This window comes from Chiloscyllium plagiosum, unplaced genomic scaffold, assembly GCF_037043375.1.
Source record: "Chiloscyllium plagiosum isolate Xiang-an unplaced genomic scaffold, Cpla_swu_hap1 HiC_scaffold_10, whole genome shotgun sequence".
Taxonomy (NCBI): Eukaryota; Metazoa; Chordata; class Chondrichthyes; order Orectolobiformes; family Hemiscylliidae; genus Chiloscyllium; species Chiloscyllium plagiosum.
Window position 1 is genome coordinate 42,916,967 of NW_028270148.1, and position 13,573 is coordinate 42,930,539.

The 13,573-nt window shown below is 37.9% G+C and overlaps 1 protein-coding gene across 3 annotated transcripts in view; it reads right to left on the reverse strand.

Annotated features, from left to right (window-relative positions):
* Positions 1-2,539: 2,539 nt before the first annotated feature.
* bicral (BICRA like chromatin remodeling complex associated protein) overlaps positions 2,540-13,573 on the reverse strand; it is a 72,648-nt gene continuing 61,614 nt past the window's right edge. For all 3 annotated transcript variants that reach the window (XM_087991298.1, XM_043695715.2, XM_087991299.1), the window contains 3 exons: positions 6,444-6,538; positions 6,046-6,148; positions 2,540-5,053 (listed from right to left, as the gene is read on the reverse strand). In XM_087991298.1, the coding sequence (XP_087847424.1) occupies positions 4,110-5,053; positions 6,046-6,148; positions 6,444-6,538 (1,142 nt within the window). In that variant the 3' untranslated portion in view covers positions 2,540-4,109. The remainder of the gene's footprint in view (positions 5,054-6,045; positions 6,149-6,443; positions 6,539-13,573) is intronic.

Here is a 13,573-nt window from a genome sequence, read left to right on the forward strand (position 1 = left end):
GCCCATCACATTCCAGCGGACAGCCAATTAATGTTGATTACAAACCTTAATAAAATCCTGTTCTTATGGCAATTCAGATTTTTTGCCAGTTATGTGGACAGCCTAAGTCAGGACCAGGTCTAAAGTAGTGGGAAGAAAGTGGAAAGGGAGGAGGGGGAGGGAAATATTTCATATGAAGGACTCCCATCCTAATTCATAATAAAGGTTAAGCATTCAAAGTTTGTGAGAAGATTTGTAGCTCGGGTGCTCGTTGCTGTGGTTCTGTTCGCCGAGCTGGAAGTTTTTGTTGCAAACGTTTCATCCTCTGTCTAGGTGACATCCTCAGTGCTTGGGAGCCTCCTGTGAAGCGCTTCTGTGGTGTTTCCTCCGGCATTTATAGTGGCCTGTCCCTGCCGCTTCCGGTTGTCCGGTTTTGCAACAAAATCTTCCAGCTCGGCGAACAGAACCACAGCAAAGGTTAAGCATTTTTGTGCTGCTGGCCATATAATGAAACTGCTGTCTCTCCATGACTGGGAGTCAAAAAGTGTGGTGCTGGAAAAGCACTACAGGTCAGGCAGCATCCGAGGAGCAGGAGTGTTGGCATTTCGGGCATAAGCCTTTCAGTAAGAATAGGGAATCAGGAACCTCCAGATTGTGGATGCAGGCATTTTAAAATAAACCAGTCTCCTTTTTAGACGTACCCTTTGTTGAGGTGCATTTTTGTACTTCCCACCTTGGCTTGTGGACTGGCCAATGTGTAAATGCTGGAGGCATTCCAATTACCTTCCAATTTCAGGAGCACATCTGCTTTTCCTAACTGAAAAATGGGCCCACTTCTTGCCATTAATTAGCTTGCAGGCTCTCAAAGTTCTGGGGGGCATGTCTGGAATATATTGCACAGGGTCAGGATGCAGAATTGAACTGGCTGGCAGCTTCAGACCCAGAAGTAAAAATCCTGGCACAGAATAAACTTAATTCTGTTATTTATAAAGCAACACAATTCCTGCTCCTTTAAGCTGCTGTAGACGTTTTGAATTCTACAATGTCACATAAGCCCTTCTCCCTGGAGGTCGCCCATATTTTGGATAAATATACTTAGCATTGACACTAGCGTCAGCTCTTGCCTTATTGAGAAAGCAAAAATCCCACAACCATGGTCAATACCCAAGTGGAAAATCAGCTATGAATTTTTTTTATATACTGGTTTTATATCTCTTCCCCACTACTGAGCAGTTATACCTTCACTATACCCTCACTTTTTTTTTTACATTTTTTATATAGTGTGTAGATGGTAGACAGCATAATCATTTTAAAATCTATTATAGCAACTCGAATCGCAGTATCTTAAGTATTTTTCAGAATGTATACTTTATTTGTTAATTGTGCTTATTAAGAATGTAAGAAACAGAAGTAGTAGACCACACACCCTTGCAGCCTGTTCTGCCATTAAATATGATTGTGGCTAATCATGTCTCCAACTCCACTTTGCCACCTACTACTTCCTGGAGGAACTAAAATATATCTATCTCAGCTTTCAATATACTCAACCAATGAGCAACCTTAACCCTTCAATATAAAGAATTCCAAAGATTCACAACTCTCTGAGTGAAAACATGTCTACTTATCTCTGGACAAAACGATTGACTTATATCTTATGGTCCAATGTTCGCGATTCTCCAGTTAGGGTAAACAACTAAACAGTCCACCTTGTCGAACCCCGTCAGATTCTTACATCTTTCATTTTTTGAAGTTTTCAACATTTTAGGATACTTTACTCAACTATCATCTTAGAAATACCGTATCATTCAAGGAACCAAACTAGCTAAGGGTTGTCAATGCTGTCGTATAACTTTTAATTTAACTAGCAAAATATCCTGTCGCATTGCTGAATTTGCACTGCTGTTCCATCCCACCATAAATTTGGTTAACATCATTAAACTTTTTACATTAGAACCTCATAATCAGCAGAGAAACCTTATTTTTGTCAATGTAACATCAAGGTTTTTTAATTAGTGTTCTGATGTGCTATAATGGTGTTTTAAGTTGATTCTAATATAAAATGATTTTCTCTAGTTACAAACAAAACAATTTTTCTCCTCTCCTCCTCCAAGGAAGGTGATTCATTCTTCACACATAGCCATAAAGATTGGTGTCTCTCCACTCATTAATTTTTGGACTTAACACAAAAAGCGACCATTGAAGGGCTATCATATCGTGAAGTGAACTCCGCTTCTACTAGCCCAACATGTTTCTGCAGTAATCACAAGAAGTGCTCTAGAAACTACCTTATTTCATTAATTTTCTTGGCATGGAAGAACTGAACCCAAATGTAATACAGTCAAGAATAATTTCTGATTTGTTTTACATTAAACAAACTTGGGAATTTCCTGGTCTGTTTGGCTCAGGACCACAAATCAAGAACACAATTTATCTACGAAGCCATTAGGCACCTCAGTTGTAGGTGAATTATTATTATTCAGATTCAATTTGCTTTTTCAACACTTCTTACATTAAATTCCAAAAATATTTAACATTTTCAAAGTTCACAATCAATGAAACATGCCTTTTTCTTAGTTTATTGTCTTTAAGGCTGGGGATTCAACTCAAGGACTTTTGTTGCTCTGTGTGCATACAAATTTTTCAATTCATCTAATCTTAAAAAATACATGACAAAAATTAATTAGGTTTCATCTTTGGCAGGGCAGCAATTAAATAACTATTCACAAAGCATACTTCCTTTCATAAGAAATAAATCCCACATCTCAAAATATTTTGTGCCAATCTTCTGCCATCATTTTAAGAATTCTAAGACTCTTACTGTTACTGTACTATCTAGGTATATCTATCATAGACTCAGTTACTTCTCGTGCAACGAATATCAAAATAAATAATTACAACACAATATTCAAATAAACTGTAATATTCAGAAATGGTGGCCACTAGCCTGCAGTGCTACAAATTTGAATACAGATAATCTTCAATAAATTAAGAGAAGAAAAGATCAACACAAATTGGTTTTGTTGAATTCTTTGGCTCATTTGACAAGTTGATTCAGTGTTTTGTTAGCATCCAACTAAAATATTTTTTAATAATTCATTCAGATCATGTTTTACCATGCTTTATATATAGGTACTGAACCAACATAACAAAAATAACTTTGACATTTCCTTTTTTCTTTCTTTTTTACAAAAAATCTTTATAAATATTTTAAAAATGTGTACAAAGCATTTCTAAGGAGGACCATAGCTGGACACTACACAAATCAGAGAATTTAAAGCAAAAGGTACTGTACCATTGCGTCCATAAGTGACAGTTTCTTCTTGTGAAGTCAGTTTGTAAGGCCTCACTGATCTAATGGTGTACTTTGTGCTCCTCACTTATGCATGGAAGCTTGCTGTTGCATGTGCAAGACAAAAATAATAAGTCTGCAAACTGGGAATGCAATTGGCATCTCTTAAATCTAGAATCCAAAGGATCACAATATGGACATCCACACTGCACTTTGTACTTAGGTCTTTTAAGACCTAAGGCAGCCTTCCTTTAAAAAAAATCACACTTAGTGGTATTAAAAATGGAAAATGAATGACGAAGTGGGTTTTCACTTCAAAATCAACAGTTCCAGTTTTAAATTTTGATTTAAATGGGAATGTTGCTCATCAACTATTCAAAAATTAACTTATTGGCACTCGATTCTCAAAACGTCTTACATAAAATGAAAGACAAGAAGAACCAAAAAATAACACTTATACATTAATGTATGAATAAAAACATGAATTACTACCACAAACTTAAAAGCACCCTTGAAATTGAAGAGTACATTTTACACGAAATTAGAGCTTTCAAAACAAAACTCAATAAAATTAAATATCTCTTAACAACTTTAAACAAAAGACTTAATGTGCACCTGGTGCCAACATAATTATTTTCAAAGTACAAACTACAATGGATCTTCCTAAACTCAAACTAATATGCTTCAAAATAAATCTATTTCCTAGTTTCTACTCCATTTATCCTCTTTCCAGGAACTCTATGTGTCTGTTCTCAATACTGAGTAACATGCTACTTTATCCCTATAAGTTGTCAACACAGCTGACAATCTTTGTCATTCCTCTTCCTTCATGGTCACATTATCAACATTCCAAGATGCTATTCACTGCTGCTTCTAAGATGGAGTCTGTTTCTCTGATGCCCTCATTATGATCTGGGATACATTTGTCTATATAGTTCTCCACAGGAGCTAAGGCTGAAAAATGAGGAGTTTCAGGTGAGTTATTTTTGATGACAGTATTGTCAGAAGGTTTCTGAGCTTGTTGTAGATCCAAAATGCTATTAATTGCACTCTCCAAATGTTCATGGAGTGATGTGTCGCATTGTGCTTCTTTTGCCTCTTTAGTCTGGACACATGTTAAGTCTTGCTGTTGAAAACTTTTAGCATTTCTGTTTTGTGGCTGGTCATGCCAAGGCAACTGTGAGTCACCCTCATTATGTTCCAATTTAATGGGATCACTAATCTTATTAATAATAGCATCCGGTGCTTTCTTCATTATACCTTCCAAAGTGACTTTATCACAAGAATTATTATGCTTTTCCTCAACATCAGACATACTTTCTTCTCCTTCACATATTTGGATAGCTTCAACAGCAGGTTCACAAACTTTTGTGCTTTGAGTCTGTGCATAACCAGATGTGGAACCAATAGTAACTTTCCCATCATGGTTATCTGTGTCTGATCGCCCTTGAGTTTTTGAAGATTTACTTTGCGTTCCAGTTCCATAAGATGTCTCTGGCTTGATTGTTAGTTTTAGTGCTCTACAGCTGCTATAGGATTTACCAGCACATGGACTGCTAGTTGGAGAGTTTGTAGTTGCTTTGACTTCCCTTGTCACAGAAACAACTAAATTAATTAATCGTGAGGAGTCATTTTTCTGGTTGATAGTAGCGTTCGCTGGTGAGGACTCGCTGCTACTATTGCCTAAAGATGTATGTGGCATCATATCTGCAGTTAGTGGTTGTGTTTCAGGTACAGATTTTACAACAACTGTAGAGGAGCAACAGAAGTTTGCCAAATAGCCATCTAAAAGAAAAAAAAGTAGAACATTACAGTATAAAATTAAATATCCATCAGACTGTAATGAACAACGTTTTCAACTCACAACTATAGTTACAGCTCTTAAGATTAGTTAATAATAATTTAAAATGTGCATGGCTTCAATTTATAGTAGGCTTTCATCTATTCCTTTGTAATTCCAAAGTCAGAATATCATATCTTTGAAAGTGGTCTCTTTCATTTTAGACTAAGACAACCCTTAAAAGAAACTTATGTTACAGTGACTATATTCTTCTACAATTGATTGTTTAGCTTGTGTAGCTTTTTAGGTTTTAAATACTATTCTTGCTGTCACAGCAATCCTCGACATCAAGAACACACTAGCATTCCTAGTGTTCAGCATTTTTAGGCAGGAATAATTTCATGTTTTTACATTTTGTCATCTATGTTTAGTACATCTATGTTCACCAATGCTAGTATGCTCATACATGTCCTATCACTCATGGTAAGAAATCTAGAAGTGGTAGACAGAGACAGCAGACCAATTTACTACCCTGGTCTTCTGAAATATGATCAACTTTATAACTGAGCTAATCTGTGCACTGAATTTGCATTTCTTTTAATAAATGAAACACACCATGATAATAAATACACAAAGCACGTTAACTAGGATGATTACAAAAAAAAATGCTATTCTGTTTGTGAAATCATTTTAATCACATCTCTATTGCTGGCTACTAATGTTATTACAATTAGAACAGCATGGCCTGTTTTGTTAAGTATGAGTTCCTTTGTTCCTCAGCCAGCACAGGACCTTCATTATGACTTTCAACCAGCAAACCTCTGACTGCGGATGAAGAAGAGAGGATGCTTTGCCTCTCTTCAATATTTAAAAAAAATAACATTTTACAAATTGATCACTGCAGCAAGGTTTTATTTAAAAATAATGACAGATTTGAGTATGTTAAAATACATATTTCAGGTTACTTTACAATAATCAAGACAGCCAAAATACTTACCAGAATCCTCCAAAGCAAAGCGTTTGTCCTGGATAAGGGCTGCTTTCTCATCCTGATTGAACACTCGGTCAATCATAACCATTTCAGAAGAAGGATTTACCCGCTAAAACCAAACAAATAAGGGTTACTATAATTTGTCAAAAATATTGTCACTTCTTCTTTATACATGCATATCAAAAGGTAAGCCTTCTGTATGAATGCATTTATCTCAATGTTAATCACAATGCAATTTACATTTACAATCTATTATCGGCAACATTCAATAATTTACAGGTGGTTTGTACATATTTCAACATTCAAAATTCTTAAATATATTTTTTTCTGCTGTGATTTTCCAATTAGGATTAAATGGAATGTTAATTGCTCACTAAATGCTTTCATGTTACAGTACAACTTACCATTGCATCTTCAAATAACAGACTTCTATACTTGCTGAGCATCATCTGAGTACGTTTCAGCAACTGCACTGAGACATCTTCAAATTCATTATCCACTAGTTTAAGAAAAAGATTAAAATTAGCGTTCTATGCCAATGTCAATGTTTATTACAGTTTGTAAATAAAATATTGATTGTCTTCAAAAATATGGCAAGAAGAGATCCTCACATGCTGGCTTTACTTTAGTGTAGCAAAGATCTGCAATACCAGATCAACCTGATACATATCATCAATGGGAAATCAATCCTACTCTCCTTTATATATTGCAGAGAAATTCTGCAGTATCACTGGCTGATGGGAGATAACTGGAAAAGGAGACACACAGTACTTTACATCACTACTATCGCGGACAGAACATTAAAAACATTTTATGTTGATCTGCTTTGTCACTTGTCCACATCATTAAAAATGACCATTTCAGTGTGAGTGAACTATCTAATGTTAATAGATAGATCTCCATAAAATAAATAAGACAATAGTGACCATCTATCACATTTCAACAATGTTTGATCATTTTTCCAAATAAAGGATTTGAATTTTTTTTTTAAACTTGTTATGATTTGTTTTAAAGCATCGTGAATTTACACAAGCTTTATGCTAAAGTCTGCAACATCTCAAGTTTAAGACTATACTGTCATGGGAGGAACTATGCATAAATATGACAAAAATACTTTCACTGAACTAAACTGGCTCCCAGAGCAATAAATTCAAAGGAAACATAGATAGTAAGTACTAATTAAATTCCAGATAAGGTGCCTGAACCAGAGTGCTGCAGAGAATAAGTGATAGTCAATCACCAATACTTATAATAATGCTAAATTTGAACTCAAGTTCAAACTTAGGGGGCACAGTGGCTCAGCAGTTAGCGCTACTGCCTCACAGCGCCAGGGACTCAGGTTTGATTCCAGCCTCAGGCGACTGTGTGTGTGGAATTGGTGCATTCTCCCCGTGTCTGCATGGGTTTCCTCCTATAGTCCAAAGATGTACAGGTTAGGTGAATTGGCTGTACTAAATTGCCCATAGTGTTCACGGATGTGTAGGTTGGGTGCATTAGTCAGGGGTAAATATAGGGTAGGGGGAATGGGTCTGGGTGGGTTACTCTTTGGAGGGTCAGTGTGAATTTGTTGGGCCAAAGGGCCTGTTTCCACACTGTAGGGATTCTATTCTATTCTAAGTATCATTGCCAATTTAGGCTAGTCGATTTTTCTCTGTGATGGGATTGGAGAGTGAGGGAGCGATAAGAACTGATATTGAATTTAATGTTGTTTTAAAAACAGAACTATGAAAACTACAGGCAATCAGGCAACAAAGAATTGCATGAAGAATAGAATTCAAGAGGAGTTCTAATTTATTTTTAAATTCAAGCATGGTTAGAAGTGGGTTGGTACGCTATATTCATTGCAAATAATATAGAGACAAAAACAAATCGAATTGATGGAAATAATTAAAGCAATCAGAACTGTTATTTATGTTCAACTGATAGAAAATAAAGCAGCTTAACAACTTATATTAAGTTTCTTTTCACTAACTGTCCAGTCAGCCTTCAGAGGGGTATGGGTGTGAGACACAAGAATATCTAGTTCAAATCACATCTTACTAAAGTCAAGCAAACTGACTCACTGTTTGGGAGAATTGCAGCATATTCTTTAGTTTAGTATTATTAAGCACAGTTAAATTGCATTGGCCGAATTCACTGTTTCCAATCTGTGTGTTCACTTAATGTGAACTAATGTAGATTAAATGATTTGTATCAAACTTCACCTCATTCAGTTGGTTAGATCTGCCTTCAGGGAACTAAGTGCACATGCTGAAGTCATAAATACACAGTTCAGAATCATACAAAAAAATCAAAAATGTAACCAGCTCTACTTTCCCATAGTCTGGGATAGCACAAGGTAAATCCCTACAAATAAGATCTCAGAGTGTCACTGAACTTGATAAGGTGTCCAAAACAAACTTGAATTTGAAACACTGATGCTAAGATTTATTTAAAGTAATGGGAAGTATTATCTTTCTCCGAACTGTTGACTGCCTTAATTCAACCAATTTGATCTCATACTGGTACTGCTTGTTAGAGAAGAGTTCTCAATCTGCAGATTCTAGATAAACATGAAGTGCTGCATTTTGGAAGGGCAAATTAGGGCAGGACTTATACATTTAATAGTAAGGTCCTGGGGACTGTTGCTGAACAAAGATCTTGGAGTGCAGGTTCATAGTTTCTTGAAAGTAGAGTCGCAGTTAGATAGGATGGTGAAGAAGTCTTTTGGTACAATTTCCTTTATTGGTCAGAGCACTGAGTACAGGACATTGGCTAGGCCACTTTTGGAATATCGTGTGCAATTCTGGTCTCCCTCCTATAGGAAGGATGTTGTGAAGCTTGAAAGGGTTCAGAAAAGATTTACAAGAATGTTGGCAGGGTGAAGTGTTTAAGCTATACAGAGAGGCTGAAGAGGTTGGGGCTGTTTTCCCTGGAGCATCGCAGGCTGAGGAGTGACCTCATAGAGGTTTATAAAATCATGAGGGGCACAGATAGGGTAAATAGACAAGGTCTTTTCCTTGAGGTGAGGGAGTCCAGAACTAAAGGGCAAAGGTTTACGGTGAGAGGGGAAAGATTTAAAAGGGACCAAAGGGGCAACGTTTTCTCGGAACGAGTGGTGTGTGTATGGAATGAGCTGCCAGAGGAATGGTGGAGGCTGGTACAATCACAACATTTAAAAGTCACCTGGATGGGTATATGAATAGGAAAGGTTTAGAGGGATATGGGCCAAATGCTAGCAAATGGGACCAGATTAATTCAGGATATCTGGTCGGCATGGACAAGTTGGACTGAAGGGTCTGTTTCCATGCTGTATATCTCTATGATTCTATTAGTCTATTGTCACAGAACCGGCATCAACACTCAAGACATTGGGAAGCTGATAATGCAGTCCCAGCACATTAGCACTAAGACCACATATTAGTTAGATACTATTTGGATTCATATTTAGTAAGGTGGGAAAATTCAAGCGCCCTTTTACAGCTGTCCTGCTAAAATGCAATGGATCAAAAGGAATTAACACAAAACTATGATATTCACTTAAACTGTAACCTGAAACACAGCAAATCAGCTAGGGAATTAAGGGTCACTCAATATTGAAGAGCTGCCACATAGTAATGTGGATGGTAACAGCATAAAGAATAAATGTTGTCACCTGAATGAAGGTGGGAGAAAATGAGAATGAAAAATACTGGTCTTTGATAAATATTGCTCACATTTTGTATTATTTTACAGTACTGCCATACATTGCATGCTATATCTCACATGAAGCTTAGTTCAACATTACTCAGAATGCACAGCATTCTAGCATCTGTTCATTGCTTTTTTTAAGTGCACAAGACTAGTTTGGGCCCTCCTTCAGCTGCTCAGGTCATAAACAGAACCTTACATAGCATGATGACTTGAGACCATTACGTACAAACATCTATCAACTTGCAAAGTTTGAAAACAAGTCCATTATCTATCTCTATGAACTGATATTTGAAGACTAAGTGAACTGTAGAATATGCACAGAGTGGGGCCATTGCATGATCTACTTTGTAACCCCCAGTAGCAGAGGTCTTAAGTTCAATTCTCTGTTGAACATTTTGACTAGGCATTCATATTTGCTTTTGAATATATAGCATTTTTTTCTTCCAGTTATAGTTGGGCTGAAAGAGCTATAACACTGTTTAACTCGTTAGAGACCTAGAATTGCTTTTCAGCACTATTGTCTCTCCAAATAATAACTTCAAGATCAAGAAATCAGGATCATACAAAGATAGGAAGCAAGCATATCCACAACTTTGTGCCTCCAATTCAAAGACTAACTTAGTTGTGTTAACCTTGTTTTACAGCCAGAAGTGCAGAATAGAGGCCTATATAGCCACAAATAACTCTAGTACGTCGGATGGATCAGTTTTTGTCCAATGTGTACAGGAGGGTTTTCTGACACAGTATGTCGAAGGGCCGACAAGAGAGAAGGCCACACTAGATCTGGTGCTTGGTAATAAACCAGGCCAGGTGTTTGATTTAGTTGTAGGTGAGCACTTTTGAGAGAGTGACCATAATTCAGTTATGTTTAGTTTAGCGATGGAAAGGGATAGGTACATGCCACAGGTCAAGAGTTATCGATGGGGCAAGGGCAATTATAATGCAATTAGGCAAGAATTAGGATGCATAGAATGGGGTAGCAAAATGCAGGGGATGCAGACAATGGAAATGTGGAGCTGGTTTAAGGAACAGAAATTGCATATCTTTGACAAGAATGTCCCTGTCAGGCACGGAGGAAGTGATAAGGTAAGGGAATCGTGGTTTACAACAGAAATTGTGTTACGAAGAAGAAGGAGGCTTATGTGTTGATGATGCAGGATAGTTCAGATGAGGCGATGGAGAGTTACACATCAGCTAGGAAGGATTTAAAGATAGAGTTAAGAAGAGCAAAGAGAGAACACGAGAAGTCTTTAGCAAACAGCATAAAGGAGAATCCTAAAGCGTTCTATAGGTATGTGAGGAATAAAAGGATGATTAGGGTAGGAATTGGGCCAATCAAAGACAGAAGTGGGAAGTTGAGTGTGGATCCTGTAGAGTTCGGAGAGGTACTAAACGAACATTTCTCATTGGTTTTCACTCAGGAAAAGGAGAATATTGTTGAGGAGAAGAATGAGGTACGAGATATTAGACCTGAAAGGATCGAGGTTAGTTACAAACAGGTGTTATCAATTCTAGAAGGAGTGAAAGTGGACAAGTCCCCTGGGCCAGATGGGATTCATCCGAGGATTCTCTGGGAAGCTAGGGAGGAGATAGCAGAGCCTTTGGCTTTGATATTTGAGTCGTCATTGTCTACAGGTTTGGTACCAGAGAACTGGAGGATTGCAAATGCTGTGCCCTTGTTCAAGAAGGGCAATAGACATGACCCAGGTAATTATAGACCAGTGAGCCTTACTTCTGTTGTAGAAAAGGTTTTGGAAAGGATTATAAGAGATAAGATTTATAATCATCTAGCAAGCAACAATTTGATCTCAGACGGTCAACATGGTTTCGTCAAGGGCTCATGTCTCACAAACCTCATTGAGTTTTTTGAGATGGTGACCAAGCATGTAGATGAGGGTAGGGCAGTTAACGTGGTATACATGGACTTCAGTAAAGCCTTTGATAAGATTCCACATGATAGGCTGTTGGAGAAAGTGCAGAGGCATGGAATTGAGGGTGATTTAGCAGTTTGGATTAGAAACTGGCTTTCTGAAAGAAGACAGCGAGTGGTGGTTGATGGAAAATATTCAGCCTGAAGTCCAGTTACTGGTGGTGTGCCACAAGGATCTGTTTTGGGACCACTGCTGTTTGACATTTTTATAAATGACTTAGACACAGGCATAGGTGGATGGATTAGTAAATTTGCAGACGACACTAAAGTCGATAGAGTAGTGGACAGTATGAAAGAATGTTACAGGTTGCAGGAGGACTTGGATAAACTGCAGAATTGGGCTGAGAGGTGGCAAATGGAGTTCAACACAGCTAAATGTGAGGTGATGCACTTTGGGAAGAATAACAGGAAGGCAGAGTACTGGGTCAATGGAAAGATTCTTGGTAGTGTGGATGTGCAGAGGGATTTTGGAGTCCATGTACATAGATCCCTGAAAGTTGCCACCCAGGTGAATAGTGCTGTTAAGAAGGCATACGGTGTGTTAGGTTTCAGTTGTAGAAGGATCGAGTTCCGGAGCCGCAATATCATGCTGCAACTATACAAAATGCTGGTGCGGCCACACTTGGAATATTGTGTACAGTTCTGGTCCCCATATTTCGGGAAGGATGTGGAAGCATTGGAAAGGGTGCAGAGGAGATTCACCAGGATGTTGCCTGGTCTGGAGGGAAGGTCTTATGAGGAAAGGCTGAGAGATTTGAATCTGTTCTCATTGGCAAGAAGAAGGCTAAGAGGTGATTTGATAGAGACATACAAGAAGATCAGAGGATTAGATACTGTAGACAGTGAAATACTTTTTCCTAGGATGATGACGTCAGCTTGTACGAGGGGGCATAACTACAAATTGAGGGGTGATAGATTTAAGACAGATGTCAGAGGCAGGTTCTTTACGCAGAGAGTGGTAAGGGAATGCCCTATCTGCTAATGTAGTCAACAGCCACATCAGGGAGATTTAAACAATCCTTAGATAAGCACATGGATGATTTTGGGATAGTGTAGGGGGACAAGCTGAGAATAATTCACAGGTCGGCACAACATCGAGAGCCAAAGGGCCTGTTCTGTGCTGTATTGTTCTATGTTCTAAATGCATCATCAATATATCTTTCATAATAGGAGAATGAGCAGCAGTCATCTCTCTTGCTATCTATTTTCATTCAGAAAAAGAACAAGCTCTGCCAAGAAAGGCATCTGTCATCTACTTGGAGAAGCGCTGGTTGTGCAATTTGGCATATTTCCCTGCCGTTGCTAGAAAGGATCCAGTAGCATTGAAGTTAAAGGCTGTGGTTACCTTGACAGCCACGGGAAGAGCTGTTCGCACCATGAAAGTTTTATGAAGGAGATGTGAAATGTGAGGTAAGAGCGAATGCGGCAAGACTACTTCAGTGCAAACAGACCTCCCTTTTAAGTCTCCTCAGATCCTCTTCTTCCTTCTCTATAATCAGCACATAGACAGGTTTACCCAACAGGATATCCATCTTAAAAACTGTGTTGTTGAAATATAAATTGCAACTGCCACCAAGCCATCTCAAACAGAAAATAGGAAGCTGCAGAAAAATCAAAAAAATGCAAAAACCAAGCTATGCCTGAAGCCTGCAAGGAATTGATTGAATAAGAGTGCAGCAGCAAAATAACATTATCTCTCTTTTAAAGTTTTCTTGATTTTTTCAAAGGGTGTGAAGATTGTTGCCCATTTCTAATTGCCCTTGAACTCAGGGCAGTTAAGAGTCAGACCAGGTAAGGATGGCAGATATTCTTCCCAAAGGAAATTAGTGAACCAGGTCAGTTTTTAAAACAATAGCCAGTAGTTGTCATGGCCACCATTATTGTGACTCAGTTTACAAATCCTGATTTATTAATTGAATTTAAATTGCACCA